The sequence below is a fragment of the Thunnus thynnus genome, chromosome 16 (assembly GCF_963924715.1).
Source record: "Thunnus thynnus chromosome 16, fThuThy2.1, whole genome shotgun sequence".
Taxonomy (NCBI): domain Eukaryota; kingdom Metazoa; phylum Chordata; class Actinopteri; order Scombriformes; family Scombridae; genus Thunnus; species Thunnus thynnus.
The window spans coordinates 21,663,097-21,683,281 of NC_089532.1; the positions used below are offsets into that span (position 1 = coordinate 21,663,097).

Genomic DNA, 20,185 nt, shown 5'->3' on the forward strand with positions numbered 1-20,185 from the left:
TTGATAAGAGTCCAGGCCTGAACACATCTGCATGTCAATATTGAGTCATAGTCATAACACCACTTGCTGACAACCAGAAGTAAGCTTATGTGACATTAATATTATTATATACATATATGTTATATATTATTGAGAAGCCCGTCGATTCACACAAGTTGTTCTTTTCTCTGCTCTGCTGGTCTTTGCTGCTTCATCTCTGTGGTTTAGTCCCGTGAGCAGGCACCCCCGGCTATCTTCATAGTGATACAGTATGAAGCAGCTCACCCAGCTTCCCTCTGATAAAAGAAAACAAAACTGCAGGCTCAGTGTTAAATTCTCAAAACAAAGTTTACTATACTGTATTCTGGATGTTACTGTCTCGTATGCTGGAGGAGATGAATTTTTATGAATGACTTTAGTAGGAGTACTGGACAGGATTGTAAATGAATCCAGGCAAGTAGTCAAGGGGCCAGTTTTTAAATATTTTATTCTCTTAAATTTAGTTTTATGGCATGTATGCTTGATTAGTCTCTATACAACATAGAGTGATAGATGAGAGGAAAGTAAGGGTTTACAAGTGAATAAAATAGTACATGTTATGGGCACTATAGGCTGTCAGAGTGGAATCAGGAAACGGGGCAGATAAGAAATGTGTATGATATGATAAGAGAAAAGTTATTGAGCCTATGCAGGGAAGTTGAAAGTGTTAAAGCAGCAGAAGGACAGAACAGCTGCACAAATGAGGGTTTTGGTTAAATGGGATATAAGCATCTCTAGCTCTTTACCAAATTCGGTCACTTGTGTAAGGCTGTCAAACCACTGTCAAAAAAGCAGCAAACAATGCCCATATATAGACATTACTGATATTATACATTTACAGTAGGAGAGCTATTTCTCAGGTGGCCAAATAGACGAGCCACCTTTTGATTTAAATTTGCAAGAAAAACTCTGCACCTCATTCTATATACTGAAATATTTCTGAAAAAGGTCTTGAATTATTTTAGCCAGTAAAAATAAATTCCATAAGAGCGCTTCCCTGCCTTCAAGGAGAAGATCAAAAACATGTGCTCATTACACACACCCATACTGAGGACATGGTTTGACCTCAGTCACATCTAATATAGTTGAATATGTTCTCCTCCGAGTGGCCTGAGAGAACGCCGCACTGTACTGACACATGTCTGACAGAGCATCTCTCAGCTTACATCACAGTACAAGCAGCCAGTTTGTCGTGATCAGAAGTGTCACTGGTGCGTGTCTCTCATCTGCAGAGCTTCCAGAGAACTGGACGGACACGAGGGAGACCCTTCTGGAGGGGATGGTGTTCCAGCTCAAGTACCTGGGGGTCACCATGGTTGAGCAGCCCAAAGGAGAGGAGCTGTCGGCGGCGGCTGTCAAAAGGATAGTGGCCACGGTGAGAAAGAACACACACACACTCATGCTCTTACGTAAGCAGCCAAGACACACACACATAAGCATCGGAATAGCTTGAACACAGGGTACACAAAATCTCTTATCAACGCAGTGCTGTTCAAGAAAGTATTCCCAGAAAATGAGTTTCTGTCAAGCACCTATAATATTTTTTTCCCACATCATCACCCCTGCCACTTGAAAACAATAGACACCCAGTAAGTTTCCTCCTGTTCATGACCTGACTGACACCTCAGTGAAAAGTGACTGGTTGGCTGCCTACTTCTCCCCCGAGGCCCCAGCTGACATTTAGAGGAGGATGCAATTAGTTTGGACACTGTTGCTCCGTATAAGGCTCAGCCAGCTTTATCATGGTAGAAAAGGCTTAATGTTATTGGATCTGGCAGCTCAGTGGATAATGAAGTTAGCAGTGGCAGAATGGTGGGACTCAGGACACGGTGATGTATAGAGGAGGAGGCCGAGGCTCTGATTGGGCCTAATCTGCTGGATGCCCTTGTTGACCCTCCAAAAAGGATGCTAGGCTGCTGAGTTGGATATGTTTTAACCTGTCGTGTTGTGTAATCTGTTTTTAGTAATATTTTGTCAGGCTTTAGTTCTGACTCACACACAGGCTCGTGCTTGTTTTCTTCAATATGTTTGCTCAACTTTGTTTGTGTTTGTTTGACAGTGTTTTTGACAATCAAGCCAGGGACTTTTGACTCTCCTCTTTTGACCACACCCTCCTTTCTTTCTCTCTTTCTCTCCCCTTCTTCCAGGCCAAAGCCAGTGGGAAAAAACTCCAGAAAGTCACATTAACGGTCTCCCCTCGCGGAATCATCCTTTACGACAGTGCCTCCAACCAGCTGATAGAAAACATCTCCATATACAGGTAAGTTGCCCTCTTTCAACTCAGTGTTACTTACATGTTCAGTGTCCCTGAAGCAGTTGGGTGGCCCCGGTTATGAAATACTTTAACCACAAGCTTTTCCTTATCACCCACAATAAAACAAAACTCAGTGCTTGCTCTCATTCATCACCGGATGGACGCGAGTGCAAGGAGGTGTGGTACTTTTGAGGAGGCGTAAAGTGTTGCTGTGTGTGTGTGGGTGTGTGTGTGTGAGTGTGAAAGAGAGGGAGAGTCTATTAGCAGTACGTCTCATCAATCTTAACTCTCTTGGGAGCACTACAACAGCTGTACGTCTGATCTTTCACCTCAGGTGTGACTGACTATCTGACACACACACACTCGCCCTCTCTAATAAATGCCTACAGATTTCACAAAACCCCTTGCCTGCCACAGCCTGCATGCTTAAAGCTGCCCAACCTCCATTGGCCTTGAGCTTATGAGTCAAACTTGAATCACTTCTCTAAAATTCCACATTTATGAGTCTACATATCAAGGAGAGATGGGACAGCTGTGGCTGGAGGCATTATGTTTTTGGGTTGTCCGTACATCTGTCCGTCTGTCCCATTCTTGTGAGCGCAATATCTCAGGAATGCCTCGAGGGAATTTCTTCAAATTTGGCGCAAACGTCCACTTGGACTCAAGAATGAACTAATTAGATTTCGGTGGTCAAAAGGTCAAGGTCACTTTGAATTCACAAAACACATTTTTTGGCCATACCTCAAGAATTAATATGTTAATTATGACAAAGTTATTAATATGCTAATTATGACAAAGTTTCACACAAATGTCTGACAGGATAAAGCCTTACATGTAGCCTATGTGCATGCCATCGTCATATTACAATTATTAATCTTACACAGCCACAAACAGATACATTACCTCATTGCTATGCATCCTGCAAATGGCCGTTTTTAAGGAATATAGTATTATAAAATAAGTAGTGTCTTTCTTTTACTCTCTTCCAAAACAAATAAACATGCTAGCTAAGATCTTTATGACACTAGGCAGTGGTGCGCTGGGAAATGCAGTTTTTATTCCTGGGAAACACTACCGCTTCTGTCCACAGGGGCTGCTAAAATCAACACAAAATGAAAGTTCCTTGTAGTAACTTTAAATTCCTTCAAAGTCTTCACTACGGATATTATTATGAGTCTGGACAGACATGGATGTAAATTGCAACGTGACTGGTTGGCGGAGGCATACAACCGTGAGGTGGTATTTCTAGTCTTTTCAAGCATGGATAGCCCTGTGTTGAATAATTTCTTATAAAATCTGACAGATTGAGGGCAAAATCTCAATTGCTGACAGATTTCTTAAATTATCCTGGAACAGTTCAATTGACAAGTCATCCTCACTGACCATGTTTCTGGATTTCCAGTGTCACCTTGGAATGCTCTTATATTTTAGAGCAAAGTTTCAATTTTCCCACCTGTCCTCTCTTCCCAGTTCAGTATTTTGTGTAACCAGGATGGGAGTTAATTTCTCAGACATACAGCATTTATCTATATTAAATCTGGTCTCTACATCATAGGGCTGTTTTTTTTTAGATTGAACCCAAGTAACATTTCACATTCAAGTCCCTGGAAGGAGGGGCGAGGTAGAATGACAAACATCTGTGTCGTAGGCTGAGATAAAATTGAATTTATATGGTTCTTAAATTGCTGTAAGTGCATCCTAACACACTGAGATCAAACTGAACATCGACTGTCTTGTGCAACTTGGATTCACTGACAATTAGTGTTCCCACTATGATTATTTTCACCATTGATTCATTTGACAGTTACTGTCTCAATTAATTGTTTGGTCTATAAAGTTTCAGAAAAGAGGGAGAAATGATAATTATAGTGTTCAAATTGCTTGTTTTGGAAGGAACAGTCCAAAACAAAATACCAAGTTTACTATCATATAAGACAAAGAAAAGTAGAAATCTTTACATTTTAGAAGCTGGAACTAGAGAATGTTTGGCATTTTTGCTTGAAAAATTACTTAAATGATTAAGTGACAACGTCTACATCACAAATCTCTCAGAAAGCGGTTGCACAGTCTACTTAGTTTTTGTGCAAAAAAACCAAGGCTGCAGCTAGCGATTATTTTCATTATCGATTTCTTGATTAATAGATTAGTCGCGTCGTCTACAAAATGTTAGAAAAAGGTTAAATAATGTTGATCAAGGTGACATCCTCAAATGGCTTGCTTTCTCCCAACCAACAGTCCACAATCCAAAGATATTGAGTTTACTGTCATAGAAATCTAAAGAAACCAGAAAATATTCACATTTGAGAAGCTGGAACCAGAGAAGTTTGGCATTTCTTCTTTATAAAACGACTCAAAAAGATAAATCGATTGAATAGTTGCTGATAATGATTAGCCTAATTTACAAAATGTTGCAGCTCTAAAAAAAAAAAAAAAAAAAAGGTCAGTGCACACAATCTCATCCTTTTGCAATGCTTCTCTAGTGGAAGTCTGCCATGAATGTGGATTCTCTTGTTTGAAGAATATCAATTAAAAGGTGCAGCACTTAAAAGGCTGACTGCATGAGGTGAATCCAGCTGTGACCTCAGGATGGTGTGAAGACATAAAGCAGCTTGTCGTATCTCGCACCCCACTGGAACTCTCCTCCCCAGACATCTGCTAAAAAGATGGAAGACCAATAAAAGAAATAGATTTGCCTAGACATCCCATTTCCCCAACGCCCTCCCTCCCAAACATTTCCCTGTAAATCTCGATTATGTTTTTCAGACCACAGCTGTGATTCTTAAAGCTCTCCAAACTTTTTCTCTCTTGCTTTTTATTGATTTATCATTTCCACTCCTTATATTCTTTACTCATCAGTTAACTGAGTGTGTGACTATGCCACAGTGAAGTTAACAGTTGGAGCAGAGTGCTGATGCTTGAAGGAGAAAGGAAGGACAGATGGCAGACATTCATTATAGCCTTCCTCCGTCGTTTTGGGTCTCCCTCCCCAACTGGCCAGCATGCCCGTCACTTTGGTCTTTGGCGTAATGGCATCATGATCAAACAGTGGAGAAAAGCTATTTGCAGAGCATTACAGCGTAATTTAAAACCCCCACTCTGCACCTGAGACTGAGGAGCGAGACTGACACCTCTCACACATGCCACACAGAAGAATGCGACAGTGCAGCTTCGCACCTGAGTAGATCACCTTCTTCTACACCACAACAAGCCAGGAGCACTCCCCTCCGTCTGTGTGTGTCTTTTCATGTACCTCAGAGTGGCCAGGCCCAATGTAAAAGCTATAATTTAAAACTCTGTGTGTGTGTCAAAGTTGTTAAACAGGTGGACACAGTTAGGGTGTGATGTAGCAACTTGTTTGAAAAGCAGAAAGGAACAGCATCCCTTTGGTGAAAACTGTGCAGATGTCCAATGTTCAGTGTCGATTAACGACATTGGTCAGCTCTGCACACAGCTGGGGTGTGTATTTGATCATGTGCAGAGCGTTATGATTGTAAGTGCAGCTGGCTTTGGGATTGCCGGGGATTTTTTTTTTTTCTATAATAGTTTAGAGAATTGCTAGATTGAACAGTTTCAATCAGATTTCTGGACTAGCTTAAGGGCTTAGCGTAGATGAAGTTGCACGATAGCCCCACCTGATCTGTGATGACTATAAAGTCATTGAGTTTTTATTAAAGTGTGTGTGTCTCTTTGTGTGTCATTTCCTCAGAATATCATATTGCACGGCGGACAAGATGCATGACAAAGTGTTTGCCTACATCGTCCAGAGCCAACATAATGAGACTCTTGAGTGTCATGCCTTCCTCTGCACTAAGAGAAAAATGGTGAGTAAATCAGTCTGCGTAATTATGTGTCACTGCACAAGTAGGCTGTTTATTCCGATGTGTGCAATAACATTCTCATCTTTATACTCACCAAACGTTTATGAGCAATTGAATCAAAATGTAAAAGAAAATGTTTTACTGCCTCTCCGGTGTCGTAATCCAAATGAACGCTGTGGGTTACTTGATGATAAATGCAGGCTGTAGGTGCAAATGTAGACTTTAGATTCTGCATACAGCAGAATTCTGCATGCAGGTAACCAATGCAGCTTTTGCTCCTGGCAAAATGTGGAAAGCACTCTATGCAGATATTGCATGTTGCAAAGAGACCTCAGAACAACCACACAGCCACTTTTAGTCACACTTGACTTGTATGTACTGTATGCAAATGTCCAAGTATTAAGTCAGGAGCTAGACAAGGAGTGAGCACATGAAGGGCGGGTAAGCTGTCATCCCTCTCTGGCATTCTCTCCATCCCTGGAGGTTTGCTGAACGAGTGAGCCGCTCCCTCCTCTTCCTTCCCCTCACTAATTTTGCTCTGGCCAAAAGGCCACATATCCTCCCAGTTACGTAAACAAGTTGTCATGGAGCCCACGAGTTTTGCTTCCTCCACTTCAAATATCTGTGTAGGAACTCTTCCTTGCGTCGTCGGTCAGTTCCTGTTTTTATCGTGCTCATAGTTCCTCACGTTCCTGGTGTTTCCTTCCTGTGGATGAGATGCATATGAGTATTAGTCATCTAATGTTTCACTTTATTCTCTGTCTCCCTATTGTCTGTTTCTCTGCCTCCCTCCAACAGGCGCAGGCGGTAACCCTAACGGTGGCTCAGGCTTTCAGAGTGGCGTTTGAATTCTGGCAGGCTGCCAAGGAAGGTACGCATGGTCGCCCCCGACGACCAGAGTGTGACGGATGAGTGAAAACATTCCCCTCCTCTCTCTCCTCCCCCACTGTTGTTATTCTCCACTCCTACTGTATACATCCGTTTTCTAGCATAGGGTGGCCAAGCAATGACTTTTATCCCGAGGTTTCCCGGGCAACGTAGAAACATACATTTTCTCATGTCTTCCTGGTCTTGCCCTGGACACCCTCTAGGGGGGTCATGTGAAATACTGGAGATCTGTTTGGCTGCTCCTGCCAGTCACTGTTATTTTTTTTTTCTCTCGCACTTACACACTCAGACAGAGGAATGTCTCAATTGATTGAACCTGTTCCTCCCTGCAGTGGTTCAATCACCACCACGGGAGCAGAAAGACCTGTTTCGGTTTAGCGACGCCTCTTTATAACAGGCAACTTAGTCATGGCTAAGACTCATCTAGGTATCGACAGAGGAGAGGGTGAAGAGAAATTAAGGTTAGCCCGGGGCAGAGGTGGTCTGAATGGAGTAAATCTTCTCCATCTCCTTGATGGTGAGAATAGGACTCAGATGTGTGAGGACTGGGATTTTCCCTCGATATATTTCATCTTTACTGCACCCCAATCAACAGAAATGTAGTTCCTCCTCATTACATATTTATATATTTTTTTCATTCTTTTATGTCAGACTTGTAAAGCACTCAACCCCTTTGAAATTGCGAGCACCCTGAATAGTTGACTATTGCTGAGGAGATAAGCAGACGGTGCATGTTGAGGCACCACCGTGGACACAGCAGGCGATCAAAGTGCTGTGTAAGGACGGTGTCACACACAAGCAGCTCGTTCTTTTGTACAGCTCAGCAGAACATGCATGTAATTTACTGCATGTATGACTCCAGTGTAAATGAGCGGTTCTGAGGACACATAATACTGGCTTCTACGTCACCCCCCCCCCCCCCCCTTCCCATCCTCATCTTTACATGTGTGTTGGTGCTGTTTGAATTCTGTGATTATCCATTGTTGCTGTCTGTCTTGTTTTGCACCTGGCACCTTGAGTCTACCCCCCCCCCCTCCCCTCCCTTGTCGAGTTATTTTCTTCTTTCTCCTCCCCCCATCCCAGCACTCGCTTCTGTTTATTATAAAGGAGGAGACGAGTGAAGAGGAGGAGAGCGAAGGAGGGGGATGGGGATGAGGAGAGAGGGCAAGAGAGCATGAAAGGCGGGGCAGAGAGGGTGTTGGGATGTCGAGAGAGAAAGGAAAATGATTGTGTGCGTGTGTCAGTGGGAGCTCAACCCCATGACAGATTCAGTGTCAGTGCCATTGATCCTGTCTCACGCGAAGGCAAGCTTATTTATTCAGTCCTTCAGAGACCCGCACTTGCACTGTATGAAAATTCCAGACGCCTTTTTTTTTCAGTCACTCCACATTTCTACCACGTCTTCTTCTTCTTCTTCTTCTTCTTCTTCTGCTGTGGTGTTGAGGAATGTTTTAATGTGGGCACATTTCCATTTTTGGAGAGAGGGGGGGTATTTTTCCAAGATCAAGGCTGTGCCTCATGCCTCTTCATTTGTTTTTTTGTTTTTTTTTAATTTCTGAGTTGAATATTAAAAACTGCAAATTAGTGCATGCATCCTTCTCACTCTTTCACCTTACACTCTTTCTCTCTCACTTAACAACCCCATCTCTCTTTCTTTTCTTATGTATTGCTCGCCCTTTCTCTCAAATTCTTTACCTCTCCTCGTTTTCTCCAAGAGTCAAGCCTAGTTGGCCGTTTAATTTGGTGAGCTATTTCCTCGTACAGTGTCACTGATGAAGGAGAACCGATGCCAAGCTCGTACGAGGTTACAGTGGGGAAAGGAAGGATTTTTTTTTTTTCCAGAGTAGAGTAGTGGTGTTCTCTTGTGGCAGAGAAGAAGAAAGTAAGATGAAGAGAAGGGAAAAAAAAAAATCCTTTCGAGTCTGTTTCATTAAAGTTACAAGACCCCAGAGGATCAGGGCAGGAAGAGAGGGTATCTATGTATGAAACGAGCAACAAACTAGGCAGACAAACTCTCCTCCACCACCCACCGCGGTTCTCCACAGCCCACCACACATTCCTGACCCACATTCCTCCGTATATTACAGCTTCCATCTCTCTTTATTGGAAATCTGTGTTTGTAGAATATTCACTCTAAACACTGCCGCCAGCTTTGAACTGGTGTATCTTTAAGTTGGTTCCATTTTTTTTGCAGATACTCAAGTCAGAGTGAAAACCAAGACCATGGGGGGGAAAAAAAAAACAGGGGCCTGGGGAAAATTTTGTAACACTGCCATTGCTAAGCTACCTGGGCTTATGGGAAATGGGATGTTGTTTTCCAGACTAAGAATAGTTATGAAATAAAGAACACCTCCTTTCTGAAAGCATCTTTCTTTAAATGGAAAGGATATGGCCATTTAATCTCTGACCACATCATTGAAAGCCTGAGTGGTGGTTGTTTGATCTCTGCCTTACCTTCACATCAGGGGAAAAGGAGGCTATTTTAGATAAGGCAGAGATGGGTGTTGATGTGAGCATTTGTGAGTAGACTTGAAGTAGTTTAAGAGAGCAGGAAATACAATAAAACTTAGAGACCTGCGCTATGTTATAAACCTTCTTCTTGGCAGGTGAGAATGTTTGGAGCGAGCAGAGCTTATTATCCGTCTGACACAGTCTGTTTAAATGCTGCAGTTACTGCACTAACTGCTATGAAGTATGAAGTGTGTTATAATCTTTGAAGCCCTGGCCTCTAGGTTTCCGCTGGCAGATGGCTCGAGTAAAGGCCTTAACCTTATCTGCTAATTTAGTCCTCCTAATTTATTTACACACGCTTATACGCTTGGTTAGCGAAACATTTAATACAAGCATTTTCAGCAGTTAGACAAGTAAACAGCTCCTGCACAGCTCCTGAATCATAGCCGTTCTTCACTGACAGCTCTTTCTTTCTCTTTCTTTCTTTTTTTTTTTCTACTTTTTGTCTTTCCCAATCTCCCGTCATTCCCCCACACAGAGAAAGAGAAGCGAGTGAAGTCAGGTTCAGACGGGGAAGGAGCCAGCAACTCTCAGTCGGAGAGCTCGGCCAGCCTGGGCAGCCTGAAGGGAGGAGGTGAGTCACGTCGCCCATCATCACGTCTTTCTCTCACTCACCCTCTCTGTCACAGTGGTCGTAGCCTCAGGGGGAGGAAGACTATTCAGCCACTTGTCAAAGGTTGGCCTATATTGAGGCTGCGGTTCAGCTGATAACAATCTGCATTTCCCCGGGTATTCTTTCTCCCTAGCATCATTACAATGAACAGCAAATGACATTTTTGAGTGATTATGTATGATGATAATGGTAATGATGATGCTCTCTTTAATTCGGAAACATTAAAGGGAATTGCCATATTGTGGATTCATTAAAAACAAGTCTTGGTTCACAGATTCTCTGTGACGTTTTATGATATTAGAGAACTGTTCAAGAGACAAACAGTAACGTTCTGTGCAACTATGGTGACACAATCGCAGTCCTGTTTTGTGAAAAGCATGAAAGAGGCCTACGTTTCTCTGACCCAGTTGTTCGATCAGATTCACTAAGATTCCAGGGCCTGAGTCGCGATTCATACCTTTATAAACATGTAGCAGACAACCTTAAGGCATTATTAGCTCCATGTATTGTCCTCAAATAAAAGAAGACAAGGAGCATCCTGTTGCCTGTGACACAATGGCTGTACACTCATTCTTCTGTGTTTGTGCATTTGCCTTTTCCCTGTCACACTTAGTACACCAACGACCTAATGTTCACATTCTCCCTGAGCTGTTTCAGAAGGCGGCAGTCTTTTTTTTTTTGTTGTTGTTGTTTTGTTTTTGCAACTCCAATAACATCTAAAAACCCTAGCTTTGGACTGAGCCTCCCCCTCTGCCCAGCCAGGTGGCCTCCAGCCAGAGAGGGATCTCTCTAAATCTGTTCTGACACTTTATTTGGGGCTGTGGCCCTGGGTATGCTGTATTTTATGGCTGACATGGGTTTTATGGATGATCCCTAGTGAGAAGACTCAACAAAGTAGGACTTGGAAACAAATCGTGGCAACAGAGAGGCTCGTCATGCGTTGGGGCTGAACATTATCCCGCTGATCATTCAGTGGATCATTTGGTTGCCAGTGGATTGGATTTCTGTAAAGCAAATTGGCATAATTGTACAACTGAGTAATACGTGGTAGAGGCCTCTGAGTGCCTTATGAAACAGCCGGAGCATTTCTCTCTTCGCCAAAGGTTCCGTCCTAAAGCGGTGATTGGGGACAGCACAGCTTTAGAGCCATCAGAAGGTTACATTTATGTACCCTTCACTTTGGCTGATCAATTGGCATGCCACTGAGTCAGAGGGACTCACGGGATCAGTGGTGTTATCAGAGTTGAGTCAGCTTTATTCATGAGATATGATACCTACGACTCTCTCCCGGCGCCAGGCTTCTTACAGTGGCTACATAATATTAATGCTACTTCATTGTTAGGACGTTCTGCCTGCTTGATCCTCTTCTTTACATAGTTACATGCATCAGCTGGTTGTTTGCTCTCAGAGCCCCACTTCCACCTTAACAGACACTCAAAGCTGTTAACTCGGAGGGATTACCATCAGATGACCCTTGAATGACAGCTCCAGCCCCACAATATTGCCTTCTTCATAAAGGGAGAATTCTCTAAATGCCTTTGAGCCAGTGTTGACAGAGAGGACAGGATGGAGAGAATCGCTATCGCAAGCTGACTCAGTGTGTGAGCCTCTCTTTTGAGGAAATGGTGAAAAGGTCAGTTAAGGATATTAAGCTTTGGCATAGAAGAGTGAGCATAGCAGAGTTAAGTTTAGAGAAGCCATTGAGTTTTTTTCCTGTTCCCAACGGACAACATTAGCCTAAAGACTAGACAGAAATTAAGGTTGACAGATTATTGACAGACATTAATCATCAGGCGAGGCCATTACAAGCCAATCCCATTACAGATCAGCGGTGTCACCGTGCTTAGGCGTGCAAGTCACGGGGTTACTCCATGCTCACTTATCACAGAGTGACAATGCACAGATGGTCATATCGATGAGATACATCAGAGGCTTGATAAGGAAATGTGGAAAACACTTTGTACTGGGCTACTACCACTAATGTATTCTTAAACTTACATTGAGGTTTGAGGATTTTCATGCATTTATATGTAAATTGTCTGACATATTTCCTGCTTTGTATTGCAGAGGTAGCCACAGGGAAACTTCTGGATTTGGCAGAGGGGGCCAATATGGCGCTGGTCCACTCAGGAACAAAGCAGACCGAATCGGATCCTTTTATGGTGCATAATCACGCAACAGAGAACAACAATACTGTATGGGTAAGACAAGAGTCAGGGCTGGTCAGTGAGTTTCAGCTGTTTAGGCTCGATATGATGCACTGTACCTGTTGTATTCAAAGGAGTGGATTCTACAGTTACGCTGCTGCTACGCTGAGTAAGACAATAGCCTATTGAACAGAGCTGGTCTTATCAAATGGTCACATAGCTGTAGAGGGTGTGGGGCTACACATAGCCTACATTAACCTTTTCAGACCATTTTACGCTAGAGAAAAGTGGTGAGAGGTGATTGTGTGATAGTTAGCATACACATACAAGCAAAGGTTTGCATGAATAAACACTGTTTACTTATCTCCTGACCAGAATTTAACTTTTTAACTTCATCTTTAACCACTTCACATGTTCTGTCTGGCAGGAGTTGGAGGACGGTCTGGATGAGGCTTTCTCAAGGTGAGAAGAAGTGTGGATTTGGTTTTCCTCATATCCCAGTCCCAGTTAAACAGCCACACAAGCTGCTGCTCTGGAAATAGCGACCTGTGGTTTTGGGCTGCTCTCTGCCTCTGCTTGGCTCACCCCAATGCACTCCTAACGACAGGAGACAGGCTCAGTTTACAGGCCCTGGCACAGCCGACACCCGCCCTGAGTCACACTGCTTCTGTAGGCTCCGTTTACAATCGTCTCAGGCCCACACACCCATTTCAGATGAGCTCTCCCTCTCAGGAAGCCTATGATTTTAAATGGGGGGACACATTGTTGTAGAATTTATATCACTATATCATTATAACCTATTGGAAAGTTACTAATTTTGGTTCATAAGTTATTTAAAAGAAGCTACAGCATTGTGGTGGAATAAAAGCAATGAAGACTCAAGAAGAGTTCAAGTCTCATAATTTTCTGGTTCAAGGCTGACAGGAAAGCGCATTGTCTATGCTAATTGGAATTCCTTAAACTCGGTCTACGCCATCAACAAAGTAATCAGAATGAGGCCCGAGTCCTCTGTGATTAATGTTTCAATTTAGTCTGTATCAGCGGCTCACTCAGATAAGCTTTGGTGGTCTGCTGTCAGGTTGCACAGTGCAACTGTTTACAGCTATTTGTTTTAGGCCGCCGCAAGGACTCATTCAACCCTTTATTAGTGCATTTATTAACTTTGGCTCTGCTTTTCATTCCCTCTGCTAATTTGACAGTGGCCCCTCTTTATTCTTACTTTCATTTAGTGGAGGGAGAATGGGCTCCACAGTCACTGTAATCAAGCACTAAGAGGCTATTTTAGCCCCCGTTATCGGATGATTATTTGTCTGCACACACTGTAATTACACCCCAACTCTGTTAATCTTCCTTTCTGTGATTAATGAGGACGCTCCCACTGTAAGCAACGAGGTATCCAAATGTAGATTTCTTTAACTGAAGGATATTCAGGGGCCCGAGGGCCAGGTTGACGTCTTTGTCCGTCAGAAGAAGATGATTGTGCTGGTAGATGTTGGAATCAGAGCAGAGGTGATAATTAGAGACAAGTAATGGTTCTGTGAATGAGGATAATGCTGATTGATGGTGTTATTTTCACTTTACCTGCTGTTTGGTGTGTAGCACATGGGTGTGGTTTTGCGTGAGGACTGAAATGCGCTCGGGATTAATGCAATGTTTTTGAGTTGAGTAACCTGAATGTGCCTTGTCATCACTGTACTTTGAGTAAGCTCCTCTACCATATTATTTCACACAAAAACACTATAAACAGCAGAGAGTAGTAGTTATAGGATGTAACTTAAATTAGCACTAGAGTACTCAGTATGTAAACATTTCACTGGCACCAGGGCCTCGTGCGCTGAGATAACTTGAAAACTGAATCATGTAACAGGCAGCATCATAAAAAAACATCTGCTCCCTTCCTGCAACACCAAAGTTTTCAATCTGAGCATCAAAGTGGCTATTCCCAAGTTGAACTCCTTTTTATCTTTTGATTTGTGACATTTCAAGTCTCTTAGATGAGTCGTTTTGTTCATATATCTTTCCATAGAAACTGCAGATCTGCTCATAAGTTGTCAGGGATCTTTTTTGTTGTGAGAGACTGTACTGCCATCTGGTGGCTGTGAAGTGTGGATCTACCTTGTAGATGTAAAAGCTTCTAAAGTGCCTGTTGATCATTATAAGAAAAAGCCAGTATGGTGTGCATATGTTTTCTGTCTTGCGAAAAGAAAAAATTGTGGTTAACCCACTTTGTTGTAAGGCAGTTCAGAACAGAGTTTAATTGTTATGTTTCCTTTGCACCCCCAGCCGCAGTCTGGATAGCTTTGAATCCTACTCAGGTAACGTCATTCACTGGATCCTAGTGACTTCCACCTCATTCCCCGTTAGTCACCCCACTATTCAAACCTGCTCATCTGTCTGGATATCAGTGTTCAACCAGATAAATTAAAGCACACGTAGTTTTGCATTTTCTTTCAAGGCCATCAACACAGACCAGAACCCTCATCCGACTTGTTCGCGGGAAAACCCCTCCTATTACCATTCCACAGTTCAGTCCATCCCTGTGCTTCACGAGACACGTTTCTCTGCCACAGAACCTAATGTTGTCCTCCACTGTGTCCACTTCTTCATCACAAATATGTTGTTTCTCCAACTCACACATCATCAGTCTTGTAATGTTTAATGTCATGTCACTGAATGAAATGTCCCGGTGAGACAAAATGCCGTTCACATGTACATGTAGGTCTAACATGTTTGTGTTTAAATAGGCCTTGTGTGCGCATATTAGAGCGGTCTCATGTTGCTAATTTTTACGTCCACACTTTGTCCCATTGTTCACGAGCATTTTAAAATGTCATGCATTGTTATTCGTACTATCAGTAATCTTTATTACACTCCAGGTTTTATTTTGGCAGTTGCTAACAAAATGTCTCTTTTCCTCTGCTTCTCCAGACTCGCTGAGTCTCGCACTAACCCCCAGGTCCTGGACATTGGGGTAAACCCTCAGGACTTCAACACTGAAGAGTGCCTGTCCCCAGGCAAATGGGACCAAGAGGACACAGACTTCCCCGCACAAAAAGACTCTTTTGGGTTCTAATGTGAAGCCTCCGCCAAGAAGGAGAAAAACAGGGAAAGATGAGGAGAAATGGTGGGTAAAACATGTTTGCATACTGGAGAAGTGGCAAAACAAACGTTTGTTACATCAGTAAGGTTTCCCACCTTCTCCCTGCTGCCAAGTCCTCTGAGTGGTGCAGTCTAGTGGCTCTCGGATGCTTCTGCATCGACACAACCAGAGAAGGGCAACATGAGCAGGCTGCTCACAGAACAGGCCAAAGCAATACAAACCAATTTATCCCTTTTCTACAAGAAAACATGCAGTCATTTCATGTTTGTTACAGTCAGTGTATTACTTCCTTTTTTGGTGTCTGTTTACCCATTCATTGTATGTAATGTGTTTGTGGTATGTGCTTTTGTACATTATGTTAAAGAAAGCGTGTGTGTTGATGTACAGTATATAAATGTACAAAATGAGACATGATAACTAGGACTTGTTCTGTTTGGAACAGTTTTTTTATGTGAGGTAAAGGTCAACAAGGGTGCTGTCACATATTTTATTTACTTCAAGATTTAGAAATGTAACTGGATTAGAGGGAAAAGTCACTGGTGAAGGTCACCAACACACCAGTACTCATATCAGTCAAAACTATAAAGTTACTACCTGTGTGCTTCAAGGCTTCAGCCTTTTTTTGGGGCAACAAAAGCTTTAAAAAATGTGTGTATGTGTTAGTCAAAGGAGTGTGTGTGTGTGTGTGTGTGTGTGTGTGTGTGTGTGTGTGTGTGTGTGAGTGAGAGAAATTGATGAGAAAAAAATGACAATCCTATTTTTTTTTGTAATGCAAAATCTATTTTTGCACTCAACATTAAACCATCTTTAAAAGCACATATTTCATGTAAGGGAATTTAATGTCAAAAAGCATCAAACCCATGACTTAGGCTAATTTACACTGCCTGGATTCACTCTTCCCCTTGGATTTTTTTATGTCATGTTTTACAACTTTTTATTCACAGTGGATTAACTAATCTTTTTGGATTGAGCCTCAACCCTTTTGACAATTAAACAAGTAGAGGATTTCCTGATCTCTTTGATAGCAGCGTGAGTTTATTAGCAACACAGTTCAAGCTAAGCCAGGCACACAAACATGTCTTGGTGGGAAATAGGAGGGAAGCTTTGATTTGTATGGAGATCACCTGTATCGCACAAGGTGATCTCCATTCAACTTAATATTCATCTTCTCAAAACAATTAGCTATACATTCGATGATGTAGGTGATACGAAAGAGCAGCTGTCAATTCTGTATGTTTGCTCAATTTGTAGAGATTCATGTCAGCAATCCTCATTAATCCACTGTGATTCATAGCTGTAAAACAAAACATGGAGGCCAAGAGGGTGATTGTGTTTTATTGGCACTCTACCACTGTAAATTAAATTATAATGTTACATTGACTTTGCTCTTTTTTTCCAGGGATGGTTCCCAGTGTTATTTTTGGCATTTTGTTCATGTATGAATTAATTTAATTCATCAATTTACATAAACTTCAATAAAAGCACATTTGCATATGAGTAATATTTATTCCAAGATCAAATTGTTCAACTTTTTTGTAAATTCTCATGTGCACCTAACTCTAACTGCTTCATGTTATCTGTTACCTCTTTCTTTTATTTTCTTGCATCTTTAGTCTGAATCTAACCAGTGCTCAAGCTTGGAAGGTCTATGGCAAACTTCAACCCATTAGATTTTAAATGTCCCGTGTAAAATGGGAAAATGTGATGTTTGATGTTGAATAGAAGGTCACATGGTTACCATAAATGGAGGTTCATCCTCTGAAGAGGCCTGAATTTCAAGAGCACATTCAGTGGATGTATTTTGTTCACATATTTTGACCAAAGGAAGTGACCAATCAACAGACTGACATCATAATCTCTGAGCTTGTTTTATCCTTCCAAAACACACGACTACATCCGAAACCATTTTAAGTTAGTAAGGCAGAAATGTACAATTTTCAAAACATAATATTGTGTTGCTGTTGCCTTATGGTGTAAACACCATAATAAATCTGGCCATGGGTGAGATTAGACCTGTAACAATTTGTTATCTTTTTCAAGCAAATGTCAGATATTCTCTAATTCAATCTTCTCCAGCATTCTTCACAGTTCTGTGCTGCTTTTTCCGTTTTATATTATTGAAAACCTACATTTTGAACTGTTAGTCAGATAAAACAAACAATTTGAAGATGTCACCTTGGTCTTTAGGAAATTGTGGTGGCCATTTTCCACTATTTTCTTACATAATACGGACCACACAAGGTCAACATAATGCAAATAACTGAGTTGCCTGTATGATGTGCTGCATTACACTACAACTACATAAACATTGATAAATTCAATGCAAATGTTTATATTTCAGGGAAAGAATAATTTTGGTTTCACTGAAGAACGCAAACATTTTTCTTCCAATCTATCACTCTTTGTACCATCTGCTTTGCCACACTCAGAAATCCTCATCTCCACTTGTGAGCAGCAGCTCTGTAAAGCAATTCAGCAGATTTACTATCAGATCTGGCCCAGGGGGTCTCATTTGTATGCTTAATTTAGTTCTCATTTATATTGCATCAAATATTTCTGTATTACTGTACTTAAACATGTTAGACACCAGTTCAGCAAATGAAAGGTATGCACATGCAGGCACATAATGTTCTGTTGTTTTGCATTTGGAGGATCAGTAGCTGAATAATAGAGTCAGATATACTGTAGTGGCCTCTGGGGGGGAGTCGGTGCATGTTCTTGACCTGGAATGACTTCTGTGGTTAAGTCAGTTTGTACAAAAATGTTTTCTGTTGCAGGCCAGTAATCCCTGATATACAGATGGACTGGGAGTGTTAGAAACAGCTGTATGAGCCTTTTGTTACCAGACTAACTTATAAATGATCAAGGTATGAACCTGATCCTTACTAGAAACAACTAGACAACCACTCTGAGCTGGCCCTTTGTGGGACTGCACTGCCATCTGCTGGCAGTTTGGGAAAATTTGGAGTTCATTAATTTTCTATTAGACTACGATACAAGTGGTTAGACACATTTACTTTTAAGGCCATATACCAATCATGTATATGGATGAAGGTCTGGTAGACTGGAGGCTCGCTCAAAATAAAGTGAAGTACTGCATAGATCTAAGTATACAGAAATGTCTTTTATTAAGAAAGGCCATATACCAACGCCACCTTCAGCTTAACCTCTCTAAGACCAAGCTCCTTGTCATGCCAGCAAGTCCTTCCGTACAACAAAACATCAGCATCCAGCTCAAATCAACCCAACTCATGCCCACAAAATCTGCCCGGAACTTGGTTGTCATGGTTGATGACCAACTAACCTTTAAGGTTCACGTGGCCTCAGTTTCTCGATCGTGTTGCTTCGCCCTGTACAACATCAGGACGATCAGACCCTACCTGTCTGAGCTTGCAGCACAACTCCTGGTACAGGTTCTCATAATATCACGCATCGACTACTGCAACTCCTTACTGGCAGGCCTCCCTGCATGTACACTCAAACCCCTGCAGATGATACAGAACACGGCGACAGGTCTGGTCTTCAATCAGCCCAAAACAGCACATGTCACCCCGCTGTTGATATTTCTCCACTTGCTCCCAGTTGCTGCCTGCATCAAATTCAAAACCCTGACACTTGCTTACAAAACAGCAACTAAAACAGCTCCTGCCTACCTGAACTCCCTCATTGAGGTCTACACTCCCTCCCGCCCACTATGCTCTGCCAATGAAAGGCACCTGGTACAACCACCACAGCAGGGCCCTATGTCACTTGCTTGACTCTCTCCTCTGTAGTTCCCTGGTGGGGGAATGAGTTACCAAACTCTGTTCGATCTGCAGAGTCCCTCTCAATCTTTAAGAAAAGACTAAAGACCCAGCTCTTTCGTGAACACCTCTGCACTTGATGGACTGTAAGTAGAGAAAAAATAAAAAAGACAAAAACCCCCCCAAAAAAACTTGCTTCTATGCAATCTATGCACTCTATGCATTGCCTTGGTGCACTGCCTGTTGGCATCGACGTCCTATGGGTCCCAAACTTAAGCTGTATGGCACTTACTCATGTTGTTGTCTTCTGACTAGATCCCTGCTTGTGTTGTATCAGTCTCATATGTACGTCACTTTGGATAAAAGTGTCTAAATGAAAAGTGTAAATGTAAATGTCAGAAGCCTTGTTTGACTGGTTTGTAGAAAACCACTCACTGTCATTTCACAGTCTGATTGATCCCTGTGCTTTAGAAGTTTCTCTACAACAGACCATGTCATGTTACATGTTAGAGATGTGTGTAGTTCACATGTAGCTCTATCATATGTTTTTTCATGTTTGAATAGACCTCTGTATGTTAGAGCAATCTCACATTGAGTTGTCACTGTAAGGTGAGCAAGGGTATCGTTTTTTTGCAATTCCTTTTTCATTTTGATTGTTTTGAAATGCCACTATTATGATTTATGTTTATATCTAGAGTTTTTTCACACAGAAATACCATTGAACAGTTTCAGGTTAAGCCAGGTTCAATTTTAGATTAAAGATTGTGCAGCAAATGTCTTGTCATCAACCTGTACTAAACCTTCACCTTTATCCTCTTCCTTAAATTGAGTTTGTTCACTTCAGCCTTGAAATGCAGATCTTTGTCCAGAGTAAAAAAAAATGGGTCAAAGCAGAGGCCAGAATGAATGAGTGTAGACACAGCCAGCTATGACCAAGGTATCAAACTCCCTGCCAGGCTGCAAAACTGAGCGCGATGGTGTTATCATATGATCATTTTTTCTACCTGCTGAATAAAAAACTACAAACCTGTTAAAGATGTTGGTTATTCCTGAGAAAAATGGGACAGAGCTTAAATCTGTCTACTAGTAAGAC

At 42.0% G+C, this 20,185-nt stretch overlaps 1 protein-coding gene across 5 annotated transcripts in view; it reads left to right on the plus strand.

The window, feature by feature from the left end:
* Positions 1 to 19,957, plus strand: part of ldlrap1b (low density lipoprotein receptor adaptor protein 1b) — a 37,024-nt gene extending 17,067 nt beyond the window's left edge. Inside the window, exons 2-10 of one of the 5 annotated variants that reach the window (XM_067613417.1) lie at positions 1,251 to 1,393; positions 2,166 to 2,278; positions 5,979 to 6,093; positions 6,889 to 6,961; positions 9,968 to 10,063; positions 12,170 to 12,264; positions 12,677 to 12,711; positions 14,533 to 14,564; positions 15,178 to 19,957. In XM_067613417.1, the coding sequence (XP_067469518.1) occupies positions 1,251 to 1,393; positions 2,166 to 2,278; positions 5,979 to 6,093; positions 6,889 to 6,961; positions 9,968 to 10,063; positions 12,170 to 12,264; positions 12,677 to 12,711; positions 14,533 to 14,564; positions 15,178 to 15,224 (749 nt within the window). In that variant the 3' untranslated portion in view covers positions 15,225 to 19,957. Of the gene's footprint in view, positions 1 to 1,250; positions 1,394 to 2,165; positions 2,279 to 5,978; positions 6,094 to 6,888; positions 6,962 to 9,967; positions 10,064 to 12,169; positions 12,304 to 12,676; positions 12,712 to 14,532; positions 14,565 to 15,177 lie in introns of all 5 variants that reach the window. The other 4 variants (XM_067613415.1, XM_067613414.1, XM_067613413.1 and 1 more) reach the window with 4 other exon arrangements.
* Positions 19,958 to 20,185: the final 228 nt, after the last annotated feature.